Source organism: Aphelocoma coerulescens, chromosome 15, assembly GCF_041296385.1.
Source record: "Aphelocoma coerulescens isolate FSJ_1873_10779 chromosome 15, UR_Acoe_1.0, whole genome shotgun sequence".
Lineage (NCBI taxonomy): Eukaryota > Metazoa > Chordata > Aves > Passeriformes > Corvidae > Aphelocoma > Aphelocoma coerulescens.
Genome location: NC_091029.1, coordinates 10,048,771 through 10,066,015, shown reverse-complemented (window position 1 = coordinate 10,066,015; position 17,245 = coordinate 10,048,771). Strand labels below are relative to the sequence as shown.

Sequence of the window (17,245 nt, the reverse complement as noted above, 5' to 3'; positions counted from 1 at the left end):
CGCGCGCACGGCCCCCGCAGCCGTTGCTCTGGCCCCGCCTCCGGCCCCGCCCGCTCCACCCCGACATGGCCACGCCCCTTCACCGGCCCCGGTGTCCCTCAGCCCCCGCCCCTGCGATGGGCGTGTCCCGGCCCGCGCCTTCCCACGGTGGTGGCGCGAGTGTCACGTGGTGCGCGGCCCCGGACGCGGAAGTGCTGCGCGCTGCCCGCGGGACCGCTGGGACGCGCAGCGGCAGTTGAGGGTTCCGCGCTCGGACGCTCCGCGGGCAGGGGCGGGGCTGCGCTCTGCTCTGCTCTGCCACGGCACGGCTGGCCCCGGCCGCGCTGCTCTGGGGCTGCTTCGGCCCGCGGCGGCTGTGAGCGGCACGAAGCGTTAAGACGTCCGAGCTCCCTCCGCGCCCGGACTGCGCCGTTCCCCCCGGCGTCCTTCCCCGGGGCTCTGGTGTGAGCCGCCGCGCTGCTCGTTCTGCGCTACTGCCCCCCGTGAGGGTAAGGACCCTGGTGGGGCCTCCTGTGCCAGATCGCCCCTCGCCGCTGCTCCGGGCAGGAACTCGTGTATCTCGCCGGGCTTCTCTTTCTTTTGTAAGCGAGCAGCCGAATGAACGCCGCGGTTCTATAGCGGGTTAATGACTGTAGGCACTGGAGCGGGACTGTAACTGCTCGGGCTTGTTTGCTCTCCGCTCCGGCCCTGCTCCTTGTGGCGTTCCCGGTGCGGCTCTGCCGGCTCGCAGCACCAAGCGGCGCTTCTTTCCAGACTCGCATCAGTTCCAAGTTATAGAGTTTATTTTAACAAATTTTGGATGTACGGATTTTTTTTCCACCACGACTCTGTAGCTCGGTAATTGACTTTCTGCCAAGCACATCGGCATGCTCAACCCTTTAATCTATTTGAAAAGCACACTTCTAGGTTCCTCTCTCCTTGTGCCTGTACCTGTAGCTGCCCCGCACTCCCCTCTGCTGGGCGCAGCTCTGCCGCGCTGCGGTGAAATCGGCTGGGATAACGTGCTGTATTCACGCGCAGAACATAGAGAATCGTTTTGTATTGACAAGAGATCTGTGTTTGCTTTCATTTCTGTGTTAGATATGTAAGATGCCTTCAACCGTCTTGGCTCGAAGTGGCTGAGAACTGGAGCTCAAGATGAGAACTAACAAGGTGTACAAGCTCGTCATACATAAGAAGGGGTTTGGAGGCAGTGGTCAGTATCTCCTAGTTTGTAACAATGAGACCAGCACTCACTTATTTGAAAGCGATTGTTTTATCGATCATTTTAACAAAAGAGTGAACATGGAACTTTGATATAACAAGCAGTATTGCCAGCCAGAGTTTGGAAAGCTCTTTCTAATAGCAGGATACAGGAAAATAAATGAACATTTATTGGAAGAGAGCAACATTGCATCTAAAAAAAATTGCTTTATTTTTACTTCCTCCTCTTTTGTTGCAACACTTAATCTGGTGTTTCAGTCACCCTAATGAGTGACATATATGTGACTTATGACTGCACGTAGATGTGTTTCTGAGCACTAATACCAGTGCCATTGATTTGATTGCTCCCTGCTTCTGGGCTTACAGCATGTTGATAAACCTTGTCGAGATTCTATAGCTGTCTACTTTCCTGCTGGTGTTCGTTGTATGAAAAGTACAGAAGTTGATTCTGGTTTCCTAAATAAGACACAGTCTTTTGCTGAACACTTCTTTTGTGAAAGTTCTGTTGTTTGAATTGTTTGTGCCTGCAAGAGTGGCTGATCTGAATTGGCTGGGTAGGGATCCTGTCATGTGGTGAATGGAAAGCATTTTGCTGATGTGTTCATCTTGGTTTGGTGTATTTATGCATACTGAGCTATTGTATGCAAACATGCAGCTGTCTGTGTTTAGTATGTATCTGTTCACTGCCTTCATTCATTTATGTCTTGTAGATGATGAATTGGTGGTGAATCCTAAAGTATTTCTTCAAATCAAGCTGGGAGATGTTGTGGAAATTGCACATCCCAATGATGAATACAGGTGAATTCTCTTTGCTGATATCAGTCAGGTTGGAGCACTGAAAGGATCTGTTTGTGTGTAGTGGTTTCTAGAGTGAGAGGCTCTTAGGGCTGATATAACTTTGCTTCAGGATGCTGCTATGATTTTTTTCTGCCTAAAGAGAAGTAAAGAGGTTAACTTTAGCAAGAGTGCTTCCTTAAAATTTGTGGAATTCTTTGTGTTTGGTGTTAGTTTGCTGATCTTCCATAGGCCAAGTAGCACATGAATCTAGAATCTACAATGTCTGTATCCTCTTCCTACATCTGCTGTTACCTAAGGATTATTCATCTATCCTACAGTGTATCCTAGGCAAAATTAAAATTTTGTGGCCTTGTTGTATGAACCTGTTCATCCTGCAGCCTGTATCTGAAAAGCAGCAGAGCACTTGTGTGAGGCTCTGAGAAGTTCTTGTGTGACCTAATTCCCCATTTGTAGTATCATCTTTACCTCAAGAGTACCTTATAAAGAGTGTAAGGAACAAAACAGAGTGACAGGTGGAGATGATGGTGTATGAAGCTTTCTAGAAAATATTAATGTTTCTCTTTAGCTTAACCTATGGTCCATGTAACTAAATAGTTTTGAGTGTATGATTTACCAGAGAGACTGTTGGTGGTATCTCAATTTGTCTACCTTTTTTCTCTTCTCTATGCTAGTCCCCTGCTTCTACAAGTGAAATCACTTAAGGAAGATTTGCAGAAAGGTAAAGCACAGTAAAATCATAGGAAGGGTTACATGACTGGGCTGTACCTGTGACTGGCTGATGTGTGTATTTTTATTTCATAAGAAAATCAATGCTTTGTCTGTTTAGCAAGGGAAGGATTAGAATTTTAACAGAAAATGAGCAGTTAGTTCTAAATCTGCTTTTGTTTGAGTAATGTGAGTTATGGTTTAAACAAACTTGGCTTTTTAGCCCAAAATTTGTGTTTCATGTCAGTCTCACTGTGTTGGTTTTGTACCTGTAAACCCCTTGAAACCTTTTGGGGACATTAACTTCTCTGCTGTCCTTTTTCATTCTTGTGGCAGAAACGATAAGTGTGGATCAGACAGTTGCACAAGTGTTCCGCCTGCGGCCGTACCAGGATGTCCATGTCAATGTTGTTGACCCAAAGGTGGTTTTGCCGCTTTTTTCCATCCATTTCATCACTTGACTCAAATCAGAGTCCTGGGACTTTCCATCTACAGTAGTCTGGGGGAAAAAAAAGGCATTTTTTTATTGAAAGATATTTAGTCTTCTTCCCTAAGAAAATGAGCTTTAGACTTTTGAATTATTTCCTGGTTTGTTATATGTCTCTTCTCTCCCTATTATCTCTGTTCTCTTTTTGAACTCTATGATCCAGCTTCAACAGAGCTTGGTAGAAATGCAGACATTTCGCATATCTTTAAATTTCAGAAATTCATGAGAACCAGGCAGAGTAAAGAGAAACAGAAAGTGTCCTAGTCAAAAGAAGAGCCATGGACTGGGTTTGCATTTGATACCGCAGAGCCTCTTACAGAGAGGCATTTCCTGTAAATGTCCCAACTATTAAAAGAGCTGCGGTCAGAACTTATATTCTGCACAATACAAAAATACAATACAAAAAGGAAATGAGGCTTCCTTAATGTCATGAATTGCAGTAATTTGTTTTATTTGAGCTTCCAATCTGCACTGAGACTCATAGTAGAGATTGAGTCCTTGGGCTTTTTCTGGTCACATTGTGCAATGTTTTGCAGCTCAAAGTAGCTGAGGTACATGCACAACTTTGGTATTGATTTGTATGGGCTTCCCTTTTATCTTGCAATTTTAGAGATATTGACTTGCTTTTGAATGGCCCTTCTTGTAACATTTGGTTATTAAATTAACAGATTGGTGGGTCCTACTTAAGAACAACCAGTAAAATCTAAGCACTATTTTTCATCCATTTCCCAGGAGGTGACCTTGGACTTGGTGGAGCTGACATTTAAAGATCAGTATATTGGGCGTGGAGATATGTGGCGACTGAAGAAGAGTTTGGTAAGGCCCCTGCTGCCCTTGTGCAGGGTGCAGGTGATGTACCTTTTATTTTGCTTGCTGTGAAAGAAAATAAGTGCTTTACAAAATGTAGAAATCAAAGACAAAGACAGTGTCAGCAGCTCCTGAGGATCTAGTGCTGTGAGTGGCACATCAGAGTTGGCGAAATGGATGTACATGTGTTGTAGAAAAACAAATCCCATCATTTCCTACTCCACTGCTATAATGTTGATGACTGCCTTGGGCATTGAAAATGCTGTTGAAAGTTTTTTTGCTTATGTTCTGAATTGTGATGATTTACTACATTTGGAAGGAATTGAATCCAAATGTTTTTCAAGTAGAAGTATGCTGAAGTATCCCCTCCCTGCAAGTACCACTTAATAAGCAGCTATTAGAATATTTTCTGCCTGCATGTCTGAAGTGCAGTCTTTGGCTCCTCTAAATGCAGTGAATTAGGCAAATTAGAGTTAGAGTTTATATGTGTTAAAAGTGATTTTCTGTTGTCTACTACAGAGGTTCTGTAGGCTGAGCTATTATTAGTAACTACACTGAGTGGATTTTGTGACTTCTGTTGTAAAAATCATGTGTTTGAGTGCAAGTGGTTTTTTTTATAAATTGTTCTACTCACTCTGATCCTGCTCTTCTTCTAACAAATGTAACTCTTCTTTCCTAGGTCAGCACGTGTGCATATGTCACCCAAAAAGTCGAATTTGCAGGTATCAGGTCAGTGCCTCCTCTGTGGGCTTACTGTTAGTTATTGCTTTAGCTTTATGAGTTCTAAGTACCCAACTGGAGACTATTCTCTGAAAAATCCTTCATGTTTCATTGTTTTCTTACTCATCTACAGACCTCTGCACCATGGGGTAGGGAAAGGCTTCTATCTGATTTGGGGTGAAAGAAACTAATAGTAGGGCAGCCAGCTACACTTGTGGCCTCTGATTTAGGCCAAATAATTTTATTTTTATCTCTCTGACTATTTCCCCCCTTCCCAAGCTGTATTAGTAGTTCAGAGTGGGCTAATTCAGTTGCTTGTTGGAGTGACACAGGGACAAGGAAATGTGCAGATGCAGAGGGAAATGGCTGTTTGACATCTTTTGGGTTAAAGATCAGGTTTTAACCAAATAAGTCATCCTTGAGTGCAGATTTTGGTACATTTCTTATTTGCTCAAATACTGATTCTGTAATCTTCATATTCAAATATTCTGCACTTCTTTTCTTCCAGGGCCCAGGCAGGTGAACTGTGGGTAAAGAGTGAGAAAGTCACTTGTGGATACATCAGTGAGGACACCCGGGTAAGAGTTCAGGAAAGAGGGAGAAAGCAGTTTTTCCCTTCCTTTGCTTGCAAGGCTTTTTGTAATTCTATCTTGCCTGCAGATTTGTATGGATCATTGGAATTGGCTGTGTTGTAAGGTGAAGAATGGCAGTAAGTTCAGGACAATGAATCATTATTAAACTTCAGCTCTGCTGTGCTGGCAGCACTAGGAATGACTTGTTAGAGGGGAAATTCCCTGTGATGCAAGGGCCACAGTTGTATAACTTGCTGTGTAGTTAACCTCTTCATTTGGGCCTTTTAATGAATGTACTTTGTTTTAAAAAAGGTCTTTCATTCCTTTGCAGGTGGTCTTCCGCTCCACTTCTGCCATGGTTTATATTTTTATCCAGATGAGCTGTGAAATGTGGGATTTTGATATTTATGGTATGTAGGTAATGAACCTGCCTGTGCATGTGGATGGTAACAGCTGTCCTTTCTGCCCCTACTAGGAAACTGCCACTGCTATTTATTTCTGCCACTACTAGCAAACGAAAATGTCCTGCCTTTGGCCTAAGCAGTGCTCCAAGGTCTGCTGTGGTGTTGCCTTAGATCCTTACTTGCAGTCCCACCCTGACACTAACTGTGCCATAATTATGCCTCCCCTGCTGGGGGAGAAATTTAGAGTCCTTGCCAGGAGTTCGAGAGACAAACGGACCTCCAGCCTTCTCTGCTTTCAGATAGTTGTTAATATTAAGTCTTACCAGAGAAATAGAGCCACTTAACGTGACCTAGACATAGCACAGAGCAGAGAATGCAGGAGAATGCCCCGTTAACGAGATTTACACAGTCTTCCAAAGGTAAATTAACCAATGGTTACTAAAAGCATACGTTATTTTTACTTTTCCACCAATGTATAAGAAATCATCTAGTCACGTAGACAGGAACTGCGGAATTCTTGATCCAGTCATCCCAAACTACTTCTACTGCAGAATATGGAGTAGTAGTAGAAGAAGGTTTGGAGAACAACAACAATCCTCCATTTTGAAGTTTTTTGCTTTTGTCTATTTACTACATTAGCAAACCCAAATCTTCTAAGTTTTTCACCCTGTGACAATCTTACATAGTATTCTATCACCTAGTTCACACCAGTGTAGATTCGAGTTCTTCCCAGAGGGTAGGCAGTTTTCTCCAAGGACGAAGGTCAAAACCAGTGTTGTCTGGGGGGGTAGAACCCTTCAAAACAGGCAGAGAAATATTCTCTGCACTCTGGGTTCTACACCACCCATTTCTGTCCCTGGCTGTGCCATCATTTTCCTGTCCGTGTAGAGCCTGGGTATCATTATCTCAGTGATGAAATCACTGTGAGCATTGGAAAGGTTTTCTATAGATATGAACATGTTGGGTGATGAGAGCAGGTGCAAGTTTGTGAATCCTGAAGCCAGAAATATATGGAAGTCCTGTGGAAAGAGGACCTTGATGTTTAGGTTTCTCTTGACATTGGCTTTACTGAGGAAGTAAAACTTGCTTTAGCCCAGGTAGAAGTTGGTAACTTCAGCTGGAAATATTACAACTTTAGGCATTAAGAATGAGTCACTTCTCTATGTCATCCTATTTTTTTTTCTGGCTTAATTCTTTAGGAAACCTCTTGCCACTTCCTTTGACCATGTGTTTAGACATATGGAACTGGGCAACTGTTCAAAACAGAACAGAGGATCGGTTGTGCATTCTATGCCTAAAAGCAGGTGCTTTCCCAGCATGCTGCAAATGTGTTGGAAAAATGAATTAAGGGTCAGATCCTTCTGGCAGTAGGAGTCATGTTTACATCCTCTGAAAAAAGTGATGCTTTTTAATCTTTTTATCATGTTATTTTAATGATATTGCCCTTTATTATGCACACAGCTGCTCTAATTTTAATAAATATAATTGTCCTAGAATCTTAGGGTTAGACATGCCCCATAGTTGAAGTAACTGTTGTTTTCTGATGCTTGGGAAATTTTTATTTTGCAGGGGATCTATACTTTGAGAAAGCTGTGAATGGTTTCCTTGCTGACCTCTTCACAAAATGGAAGGTAAATAGATCAAGTTCAGTTTTAATTTTTTATTTCTCTGGAATTGTTAGGGACATTTCTCTGAACAGTAACACATCAGAATATCAAATTGCTGTAGGTATGAACAAATTGTGTCAACTGTCTGTTTTCTAAACAAAAATCTTGGCAACTACAGAGAGGAGCTGCTTTAGAGACTAGTGGAGAGTGTTCCTGGTAAATATGATAGAGCCAAGCAGCACAGAATCTGCAGGACAGACCCTTTTGTTATGTCAGAGAGACAGATGAAGCACTAATGCAGATCCATTAATGCCACAGTCTAGTTTTTGTTAGTTACCTTTGTTTCTGGGTGTGAGGGAAGAGAGGGTGTTACTATATATGTGTATACACAGTTTTTTGCAGAATGTGACTTCTAAGGTTTTCTTTTTGCATTTGTTCTTCCTGGACAGGAGAAGAATTGCAGCCATGAAGTGACAGTGGTTCTATTTTCAAGAACATTTTATGAAGCAAAATCTATAGGTACGCAAATTCTCTGTTTTCATGTTTCCATTTTTAAACCTATCTCCTCTGTTGAAAGTTGGTCACAGGCTAACAGGGACTTCTTCTCTTCTCTTAATTGCCATATTCAAAGTATTCTCTATCAAACACAGTAGGTACATAGAGATTGTTATGAAAGTACTGCAGTGAAAACCTTGCATAGAAGAATGTCACAAATTTTCCTCACCATACTCAAGCTGTCATATTGGTTTAAAAGCAGTTTTTATATTGTATAGAAGGTCTGATATTTCTCCAATTATTTATAAAACTATATTTATAGTTTGTTTGGTGGGGGCTTTTCTGTTTTTTTTTTTTTTTTTTGTTTGTTTGTTTGTTTGTTTTTTGTTTTTTTTTTTTTTGTTGGTTTTTTCTGTTGTTTATTTTTAATGGAAATAATAGCTTCTTGCTGGAAAAGATGAGTCATTTCTATACAAGAGCATGGGATAAGATGTGCTTTTCCTTCCATTTCAGATGAATTTCCTGAAACACATCGTGCATCAATTCGGCAGGATCATGAGGGAAGATTTTATGAAGATTTTTACAAGTATGTTTTCCTCACAGTTCTTTTCACCTCTTATCCCACTGTATATGTGCAACCCAATGCACTCTTTCGTGCATTTATTTATAGTTTGTTAATCCCTTCTCACTTCCCCTCATGACTTCCTTTCATGGGCCTCATTAGGTTGTCTTTTTTCTAGAGTCGTAGTTCAGAATGAGAGGCGGGAAGAGTGGACCTCGTTGCTTGTGACCATTAAAAAGCTTTTCATCCAGTATCCTGTGTTGGTACGACTCGAGCAAGCAGGTACAAGAATTCTCCTTTCCCTGCTTTTATCCTTTGCTCTCTCTTTTTTCTCTTTTTTTGGGTTTGGTGGTTTTTTTTGGTTTTTTGGTTTTTTTTTTTGGTGGTGTTGTTGTTTTTTGTGGGTTTTTTTGGTTTTGTTTTTTTTTTTGATTTGTCAGTAAACTATCCAGTTTCAGTTGAGTCTGGTCTTAGGCCTCTTAGTGCTCTTCTGGCTGAGCAATTTGCCTGGATCTTTCTGTAAAACTTAATAATATCAATTTTGCCAGTACTTCTTGAACTAGTAGTATTTAGTACAGATGTATTTTTCTGTGGTTTTCTTTTATTATATAAAGCAAGTCTATACAGGAATGGTGACTTTTTTTTTTTTTGCCTTCTGAATACTTTTCCAGAGGGCTTTCCTCCAGGTTACAATTCTACCTCAGCACAAGGGAACTACCTGGAGGCTATAAATCTTTCATTCAATGGTAAGTTATGAGCAATGGGTAAAAATATACAGGAGAAGGACCATTAAAGCAGCTGCCAATAAATGGGTGTAGACTTCTGTTACTTTTCCCTTAACACTGTGAAAAGGGGGGGAGTATTAGGTGGTCACCTGCCTTGCTCTGAAAAGAAGCATCCAGGGTCTTTTTAAAGTATCCCTGCATTCTCTCTGGCAGTGTTTGACAAGCATTACATCAACCGGAACTTTGACCGCACCGGGCAGATGTCGGTGGTGATCACCCCCGGGGTGGGGGTGTTCGAGGTGGATCGGCTCCTCATGATCCTGACCAAGCAGCGGATGATTGACAATGGTAAGTAGCTGTGCCTGCAGTCTCTCTGAAGGCAAACACGGATTTGGAAAAGATCTAGGTTTTTCTGGGTGTGAAAAAGTATCTGCGGTAACTCATGTGCTTTGGGAAGAGGGGTTAGAGCTGCAAGACTTGTGTCTGCACTTCATATTGAAATGGGCGGATTTTCAGAGTCCTTACAGGCATTTAATTTCTTTTGTTTGTGATAGAGAACTTCACCTGTCCATGCATACCTTTCCCTTAAAGGATAATCTTGCATGAGTTGCATTAATTTAGAAAAAAACATTTCTTATATTCCCGCAGGTACTGTTGGTTTGTAACCATACCATGGGACTGTTGACTACCATTTTCAGTGTTATTACCTCTTAAAGTATGTGAATACAAATTGGGTCTTCAAATTGATGATCTGTTTTGTCTTAGCACATCAGTCCTGCTTGGTTGATAGCTGAACTCTACTGTTGTCTGTTTACAGGGATAGGTGTGGATTTGGTGTGCATGGGAGAGCAACCCTTGCATGCTGTACCGCTCTTTAAGGTAAGGCTGCTTTTCCCTTCTCTCTGTTCCCACTACAAATGTTACTCATTTTGTGACTGGCTGGATACAATTAGTTGCTTTTGAATTACTCTTACAGCTCCATAATCGCTGTGGCCCTGGTGACTCACGAATGGGTGATGACTACAATATTCCACACTGGATAAATCATAGGTAGGTGAATTCTGTCAGCCTTTGCTAAACACTTCTGCTTTGCTTTCCTCCTCATCATGTCTTGAATTCTCTTTCTTCTTTCACTGTTTATTTCCTCTGCTTTCCTTGTGAAGCAAAGGAAATACTACATTACTCTTGAAGAACTCTGGGCATTAATGCAACATAACAGAAATGACAGGGTTTTGAAACAGCTGGTGTGAGTCACTACAGCTGTGCAAATCAGAGAGAGTTGTGTAAATGGCACAGTGGAAGTGGATGTCTTTCTGTACAAAGAAAATGAACTGGGCAGTGCAGGTGTTAAGCATATGAAGAAGTGTCTAGACTGAGGCTCTACAAGTATCAAAGCCCTGTCTTTAGGCAAAGAGTAGCTTCTCTCAACCATACCTCCATGTTTTCCATATGTTGTTTTACACACAGAAAGGTATCCCATTTTCTCCATCCAATAGCTGACTCAGGTTCCTGGTCTGTTTACTGTGTAGCAAACCACCTGTGTTGAGTTCTTAGAACACCTTAAAGCCACCCTGTTTTTTCTTTCAGTTTCTATACATCCAAAAGCCAACTCTTGTGTAACAGCTTCACTCCACGGATCAAGCTGGCAGGAAGGAAGGTGGGTATCTTTCTGATTTATATTTTCTTACTAGTGTCTCAGTTTGAGACAAGTTTAGGGGGAAATGCTCTGGAAGGAACATGTCCTCCCCAGAAGGCAGGTTTCAGCACTCCCTCCCCCACCAATACAAAAGGAATTTCTTGGATGAAAGTGAAAAAAAATATTTAGCAAGCAGAGTGCTGGCAAGGCACAGTGTTACCAATAGGTAAAGCTTTGTAAAGGGAAGGCCTGGCAAAATCGTGGCTCTGGCCTGTTACTTAGCCTAAGTAGAAAGGGACTGTGGGAGAGTGACTCAGCTAGAATAGAGGAAGTGAAGCATGCCACGTGAATACCTCGTGCCCGCAATGTGGTGTATGGTGGTTGGTTAAATTGGGTTTGTTGTGCCTTAAAATTATGTAAACTGACAACCGACTAACGGCATAAAAAGGCCGGGGTTTTTTGTCAATGAAGTTCCTCCTTTGCACCTGCCTGGGGTCTCCTTGCTGCTCCGTACCGCTACAGCACAGGAAAAAAAAAAGAATAACTGTTAAAATATTAAACCTCCTCAATGTGGAGAAAGCTGGTGGATTTAGAGTTCCCTCTGTAGCTGGCTTGGCCCCTCCCAAGGTCCGGGGCCGGGATGTGGCATCCCCGCAGCCTCCCCGGTGGTCCGCGGGATCTGATGGTCTGGTTCTCGGATCACAGCTAGGCCCAACAGTTCCAGAAGAGGAAGGGGCAGCTACTGGAGGATTTGGGTATGCTGGCATGGGAAAATTTCTTGTCTCAGCTAACAGGCTGGCTAAAAGCAGGAAGGTGCTCCCTCTGCTCTGCAACGGTGAGAACTCAGGGGAGTGTGTGTGAGTCCTTGAACACAAGCGTGCTGAAGAATTTGCCCAGCTTCTCTCCCTCCTCTTCTGGACACAGCTTAAGGCTGTGGGACCCATTTCTGGGCAATAAGCAGATGATAGGGGAACACAGTATTATCATAAAATCACCCCAAGACACAACTAGCTTGTCAGATACCTCTTCTTAGTCAAGCATCAGAATATTTCTAGCAAGTATTGCAACAGCTGGAACTAACTTTCTGTGTTAAAAGGCTGTGCAAGCAAAGCTGCAAGGTTTATTGGAGGGATTGTGAATGAGGGACTAGTTTGTAGGTCTTTCTAGGATAAAATTGGGTGAGAAATGTTTTAGCCACCATAAAAATTAGAGTTTCATTCTGTAACAAAGAACTCTATGGAGAGGAAGAAAGGTGTTGAGCATTGTGTTTTTCACACAGGTTTGTGACCAAGTATCAATATTTAATACTTCTGAAGTTGTCTGGCTGCCTCACTGAGTCAGCAGGGCTAAACCTTGTCTGCTTGATCACATTGGGGATGTTTCCTTAAAACATGCTGACTGTTTCCCTTCCCTCTGTCTTTTCTCTTGCTCTTTCTTTTTTTCTTTCTTTGTTTTTTTTGGTCACTTCGTGCTTTCTTTGTTGGACTCTCCAGCCATTGACGGAAAAAGCAAAAAATAATCGTGATGCCTGTAAGTAACTATGTTCTGGAATTGTCTGTCCCACTGACTCCCAAACTAACAAACAGCTGCAGTAAGACAATGACACTCCAGCACAAGGAAGGGACAATTGTTACAGAAAACCATCAGACCCATACTTAAGTATTTCCTGTATTTGTTACTCAGGATGTTAATGTGCATGTGCCAGTTGACTTCTTGACAATTAACTCATTTAGTGTTTAGGATATGTGGGGAAAGACATTATGGCCTCAACAAGCCTAATTCAGAGGCACCAGCATTGATAATTGAGCTGCTCCAGCTGCTCTGCTCATGACGCTTTGGGATTTCTTCTGGAATAGATACTTTCTTTAGGGGTGAGAGGTGGATACTCTGACTTGCAGATCTTGAACATTCTTGAAAGAGGTTCCAGTGCTGTATGATTTTTATTTCAGCATTAGGAGCACCAAAGGATGCTGAGAATGCCTTGCCTATCCAGGTAGATTACGATGGCTATGATGCCCAAGTGTTCCGACTGCCAGGCCCATCCAGAGCCCAGCGCTGTACCAATTTCAGGTGAGAGGCTTGTGAGTGCACTGGTTCTAGAGTAGCCATGTTATGTGTGCTTGATACATAAAATACTTGGAGAAATACAAGGAGAATTGATCTCCACATGCTCACAGTTGAACAAAAAGCTTCATCTGTACCTGATCTTTGAGACTGATTTTCTGGTATTTTACTTTTAATAGTGTGTGGGGTCTAGGATAAGGCATAAATATATTTTTTTCCTTAAATCTTTAATTTTGTTTGAAGTGGAATAAAGCTAGTCTCCCTAGCAGATTCTTCAAGGGGGTTAAGAAAGTATTTGCACAGTAGTTTTGTACATAGTTGTAGAAATAGATTGTTTGATGCACTGTTTAGTAACTGGTGAAGAGAGTGGTGAGGAATCCTCCCTGAAAATGATGCCTCTCTGAATGAGAGAAGAAACAGAAAAGCTGAGTGCAAGTTCTCAACTATTTCATGTCCTTTTGTCTGAGGAGAAAGGCTGATTATTCTCAGGTCCTGGCCAAATCAATTGAATAAACCATAAATTTCAGTGCTTTTCCAGAAATACGTGGTTGACAAGCTTGTTTTGAAGTACTTTTTTTGCTTTGCTTCTTTAGTAGTATTGCCTAACTCTGAGCATGTGGACTCGGTTATTAATATGTTAATATGAGCAGCCTGTAGGAGCCCATGCTGAAAAATGCCAGCACAATTTAAATAGTTCGTAATTCCAAGTAGTTTCCCTATGGCTACATGTTCCTGGCTCTGTAGGCTGAGGTCTGGTATCTTCTAGGCCACATCTCTACCAGGTTGGTGTGGTATCTGTAGGATTGCCCAGGGAGTTGAGCAGGCCCTTTCACAGCCCTTGTGCTGGAAGCATTGCAGTGTTCTTGTGTTGTGTGATGCACAGAAGTATAAATTACCCAAACAGTCAAAAAAGATAGTGATGGCTTCCCTGTAATGCTCTTCTTGAGTTCACCTGCTGAGCATTGAGTCTTTTGCATGACTAGGGCCTGTTCCAGCCCCCTGATAACCTGGGGATTAATCTCTCTTTCCTGTCACTGGGCATCCCTTTCATCAGGTCTGTGAGGGAGAGGGAAAGCCGCACGAGGAAGAGCTCCAGCTCGTACGATGTCTCGTGCAGCCCCTCCCTGCAGAGCCGCATGCTGCCCCCGGAAGAGGTGAGGAGCCAGGCTTCTGATGACAGTTCTCTGGGCAAGATCTCCAACATCCTGATGATCCCGCGGCCTCACCTGCACCAGTGTGAAGTCAGCAGCTCCTTGGGCTATACCAGCACCAGAGGTCAGCCTGGGGCAGATGGGAACGTACCTTTGGTGGGGAGAGAAGGTGGACGTTTGTGTTGGTCACTGCCAGGCCAGCACAGTGGAGATGATGCTTATATTGGCACTCATGGTACAGCTTTTCCATAGCTGCAGCTGGGTGTGCATTCTCCCCTTGTCATCCTTGTCCAATTCCATTGCTTTTTTTTAATGGCTTGTCCTAAATAGAAGTGTCCTGACATTGATTTTCTCTTTTCCCTTGCCTATTGCCTTCTTTCAGTACTTGACTATTCTCCTGTGCCTGTCTGCAAATGTGGACATACACAAGGAACTTGTATTATTCAGGTCACCTATAATCTGTCGAATGAGAACTGGCCTTAGCAGTGAGCCCTGGGGGACCCTGCTTATAGCATCTCTCTGTGGGGATTTGTTGTCATTAAGACTCACTTTCTGGATCCTTCCTTTTGACAGTGTACTGCTGAGCTGTCTCAGTGTGTTAGCAGTGCTAGCACTCCCTTTTTCTTCCTTCCCAATTTAATTTTGTTCTCAGGCAGAGTGCAGTATCTTCCACAAACCCAGCTCGTCTCAAGGTAAATTGTATTCCTCCCACAACTGCTTTATCTTCTATAAAATTCTATCCCTCTTCATGGTTTTTTTCATGCCATGGTGTATGACACTGATACCATATTTATCCTGTCACAGGAATCACAGTTACTGGTATGGAACTGCTCTCACTCGGTGCACTTGACGTTACATCTACCTTTCATGTTTTCCCCTGTTGTCAGTTAATACAACTCTTTTCTTTCTTTGGTATTTCTGTTACTCCTTTAGTTTGAAGGATAGTCATGTGACCCAGGTGAAGGTGTTCAGCAGGATGAGGATGTGTGTGGATTAGGACTGGCAGGGAGGAAAGAGTCAAAGAAACTGAGGTTTTCCATATGTCGCATTTGACAGTATAGAATGGTAAATGAGGCCCTTCCTTCTCTGGGATTTTCAGTTGTTGGGCACTGTAATTACTACTTATCCATCTGGTATATATTTCTCTCCTGTTTCTGAATAACTTCTGTTCTACACTGAATAGTGACAACTAACTAGTATCTTGTTGAGATCATGTACCATGTCTTCTGGGACTAATCCCTGATTTCAGTGCTCAGATCTGAGTGTTACAGAAAAGGCATGTGTAAAAGGCTCAGCTGTGGCTTCTGCCATGTCTTTGGTACTCATCCTGAAGTTTCTGTTATGTCAGTCTTTTAATTTCTGAGGAATTCTCAAAGGTCTGAATAATTCTTCATAAATGGCTTAGCAAGTGGTTTCTTTATGGATTAATTTAGTAGAAGTTTACAGCACTGCTGTAATTGCAGATGGAATATTACCTTTTCTTGTCTGGGTTGTTGTTTACATTGTAACTTTCAGGCTGGATAGGAATTGCTTTCAGCTTCTCTGCCTGCTTATTTCTTAGGTCTCCTTATTTCCACTTATCCTGGGCAATCTTTACATCCTTGAGGAGTCAATTCTCTTGTGCTTGGCTCCTGCACGATCTCATGCTGACTTTGTTGTGTTTTCTAGATTTCCTTGAGAACACGCTGGAGTCGCAGCAGCGTGACTCCAGCGCTCCGGGGAGGTTCCATGTGGGCAGTGCTGAGTCCATGCTGCACATCCGCCCGGGGGGATACGCACCCCAGCGCGCGCTCATCAACCCCTTCGCCCCATCCCGCATGCCCATGAAGCTGACGTCGAACCGCAGGCGCTGGATGCACACCTTCCCTGTGGGTGAGCTGCCTCACAGCACATTTGGCTGCTGTTACTTTGTCCTTGTCCAAGATCAGCACAAGAAGAGAGCCAGTAGGAATTCTGGTGCATTAAAGTGCTCTGCACACTATCAGAGGCTGAAGTGAGTGTACAGGCCTGATCAATCCTCTTTTGGAAAATACCACCTCTATTTGCAAATGAGCAGTATCAGGTACAGAACAATCTTACAGTAGATGGAGGCTATTGAAGGGAATTGTAACTACAATTTGGGTAGATTTTCTGATGATGAATTGTTCACATAATTGTTTAATGCCTTGTAAGTAGGCCCTCCAAAATGTTTTTAAAAATATTCTGCTTCACTTGCTTCAGAGGAGATGGCAGAAGGTTCAAGGCTTTGAAGATCCTGTAAACATGCTTTCTTAATGTCAGTGCCTGTTCTGTTGGCAAAAGAAGGGTACAAGCAACTGAGGAATCAGTGCAGATGTGGTGATCAGTGATCCAATTGCAACTTTGTAGGTCCCTCAGGAGAAGCTATCCAGATCCATCATCAAACCCGCCAGAATATGGCAGAAATGCAGGGCAGTGGGCAGCAGGATTTGACACATTCATCTGCGGAGCTGCTGGAGCTGGCTTACCATGAGGCAACTGGCAGGTGAGCCATTTGCTCAGTCTTGAATGTTGGGTTTATAAACCATGAAATCAGATCTGTTAAGAGCCAGCTAAGCTTTAGTTCTCTCCTGAGGGGACACGAGTAGCTGATTCTTTGCTGTCCTGCAATTTGGTTATTGGTGGAGGCAAAGAACAAACAGTATGGACAGATGTGGAATGCTGTTACACCCTTCTCTGTGCTGCCCTTGTGCCATTCCATCTCTGCCAACATCAGTGAGGGATGAGCTTGGTTCCAGCCCTGGCTCAGCTGAGGCAGAAGGGCTGAGGTCTTGTTATATTTGCTAAAAGCAGGGAATGGCACGAGTGAGGAGGGTTGTACAAAACAGGCTGGTTTGTTTCACTGCAGGCACGTCAGCTCTCGGCATCCAGGGGACAGTGGCTCCTTCCTGAGCTTCGGCGGGGCAGAGGAGTACGGGAACGGGCTGGGGGCTGGCCCCGGTGCAGGTAAAGGGGCAGGGGCGGGGCCAGGAGAGTGCTGGCCTGGGCAGCCCTGGGGGATCAGGCAGGACTCGAGGCACGTGGGTGGACAGGCACTGCAAAGCAGGAAGAATCAAGAGTGGGAAAACAGTGATCTGTTAGTGCTTCTACTTGGACTTTTTGGTATATGGTAGTTCTTTGGGTTGCTTTGTTGTTTTAGATTGTTTTTGTTCAAGGTGTCTACTTCTCTAGGTCTGTCTTACAAGGTTTACTATAGAAAGATGCTCATTGTTTTCTTAAAATAAGCTCTCAGGCAGTTACTGAGTTCCATAATAACAAAGCAGTGGTGTCAAGACTCAAAAAATAATTAAA

General features: G+C 43.2%; 1 protein-coding gene across 12 annotated transcripts in view; it reads left to right on the top strand.

Annotated features, from left to right (window-relative positions):
- Positions 1-190: 190 nt before the first annotated feature.
- DEPDC5 (DEP domain containing 5, GATOR1 subcomplex subunit) overlaps positions 191-17,245 on the top strand; it is a 41,169-nt gene continuing 24,114 nt past the window's right edge. For 11 of the 12 annotated variants that reach the window (XM_069031153.1, XM_069031150.1, XM_069031151.1 and 8 more), the window contains exons 1-24: positions 191-488; positions 1,081-1,195; positions 1,914-2,001; positions 2,673-2,719; positions 3,043-3,128; positions 3,926-4,009; positions 4,680-4,729; positions 5,229-5,298; positions 5,624-5,702; positions 7,266-7,327; positions 7,753-7,822; positions 8,312-8,384; positions 8,539-8,642; positions 9,032-9,106; positions 9,299-9,433; positions 9,903-9,964; positions 10,062-10,135; positions 10,673-10,742; positions 12,215-12,251; positions 12,671-12,791; positions 13,840-14,060; positions 15,605-15,808; positions 16,304-16,439; positions 16,803-16,900. In XM_069031153.1, coding sequence (XP_068887254.1) covers positions 1,138-1,195; positions 1,914-2,001; positions 2,673-2,719; positions 3,043-3,128; positions 3,926-4,009; positions 4,680-4,729; positions 5,229-5,298; positions 5,624-5,702; positions 7,266-7,327; positions 7,753-7,822; positions 8,312-8,384; positions 8,539-8,642; positions 9,032-9,106; positions 9,299-9,433; positions 9,903-9,964; positions 10,062-10,135; positions 10,673-10,742; positions 12,215-12,251; positions 12,671-12,791; positions 13,840-14,060; positions 15,605-15,808; positions 16,304-16,439; positions 16,803-16,900 — 2,104 coding nt within the window. In that variant the 5' untranslated portion in view covers positions 191-488; positions 1,081-1,137. The remainder of the gene's footprint in view (positions 489-1,080; positions 1,196-1,913; positions 2,002-2,672; positions 2,720-3,042; positions 3,129-3,925; positions 4,010-4,679; positions 4,730-5,228; positions 5,299-5,623; positions 5,703-7,265; positions 7,328-7,752; positions 7,823-8,311; positions 8,385-8,538; positions 8,643-9,031; positions 9,107-9,298; positions 9,434-9,902; positions 9,965-10,061; positions 10,136-10,672; positions 10,743-12,214; positions 12,252-12,670; positions 12,792-13,839; positions 14,061-15,604; positions 15,809-16,303; positions 16,440-16,802; positions 16,901-17,245) is intronic. The other variant, XM_069031152.1, reaches the window with a different exon arrangement.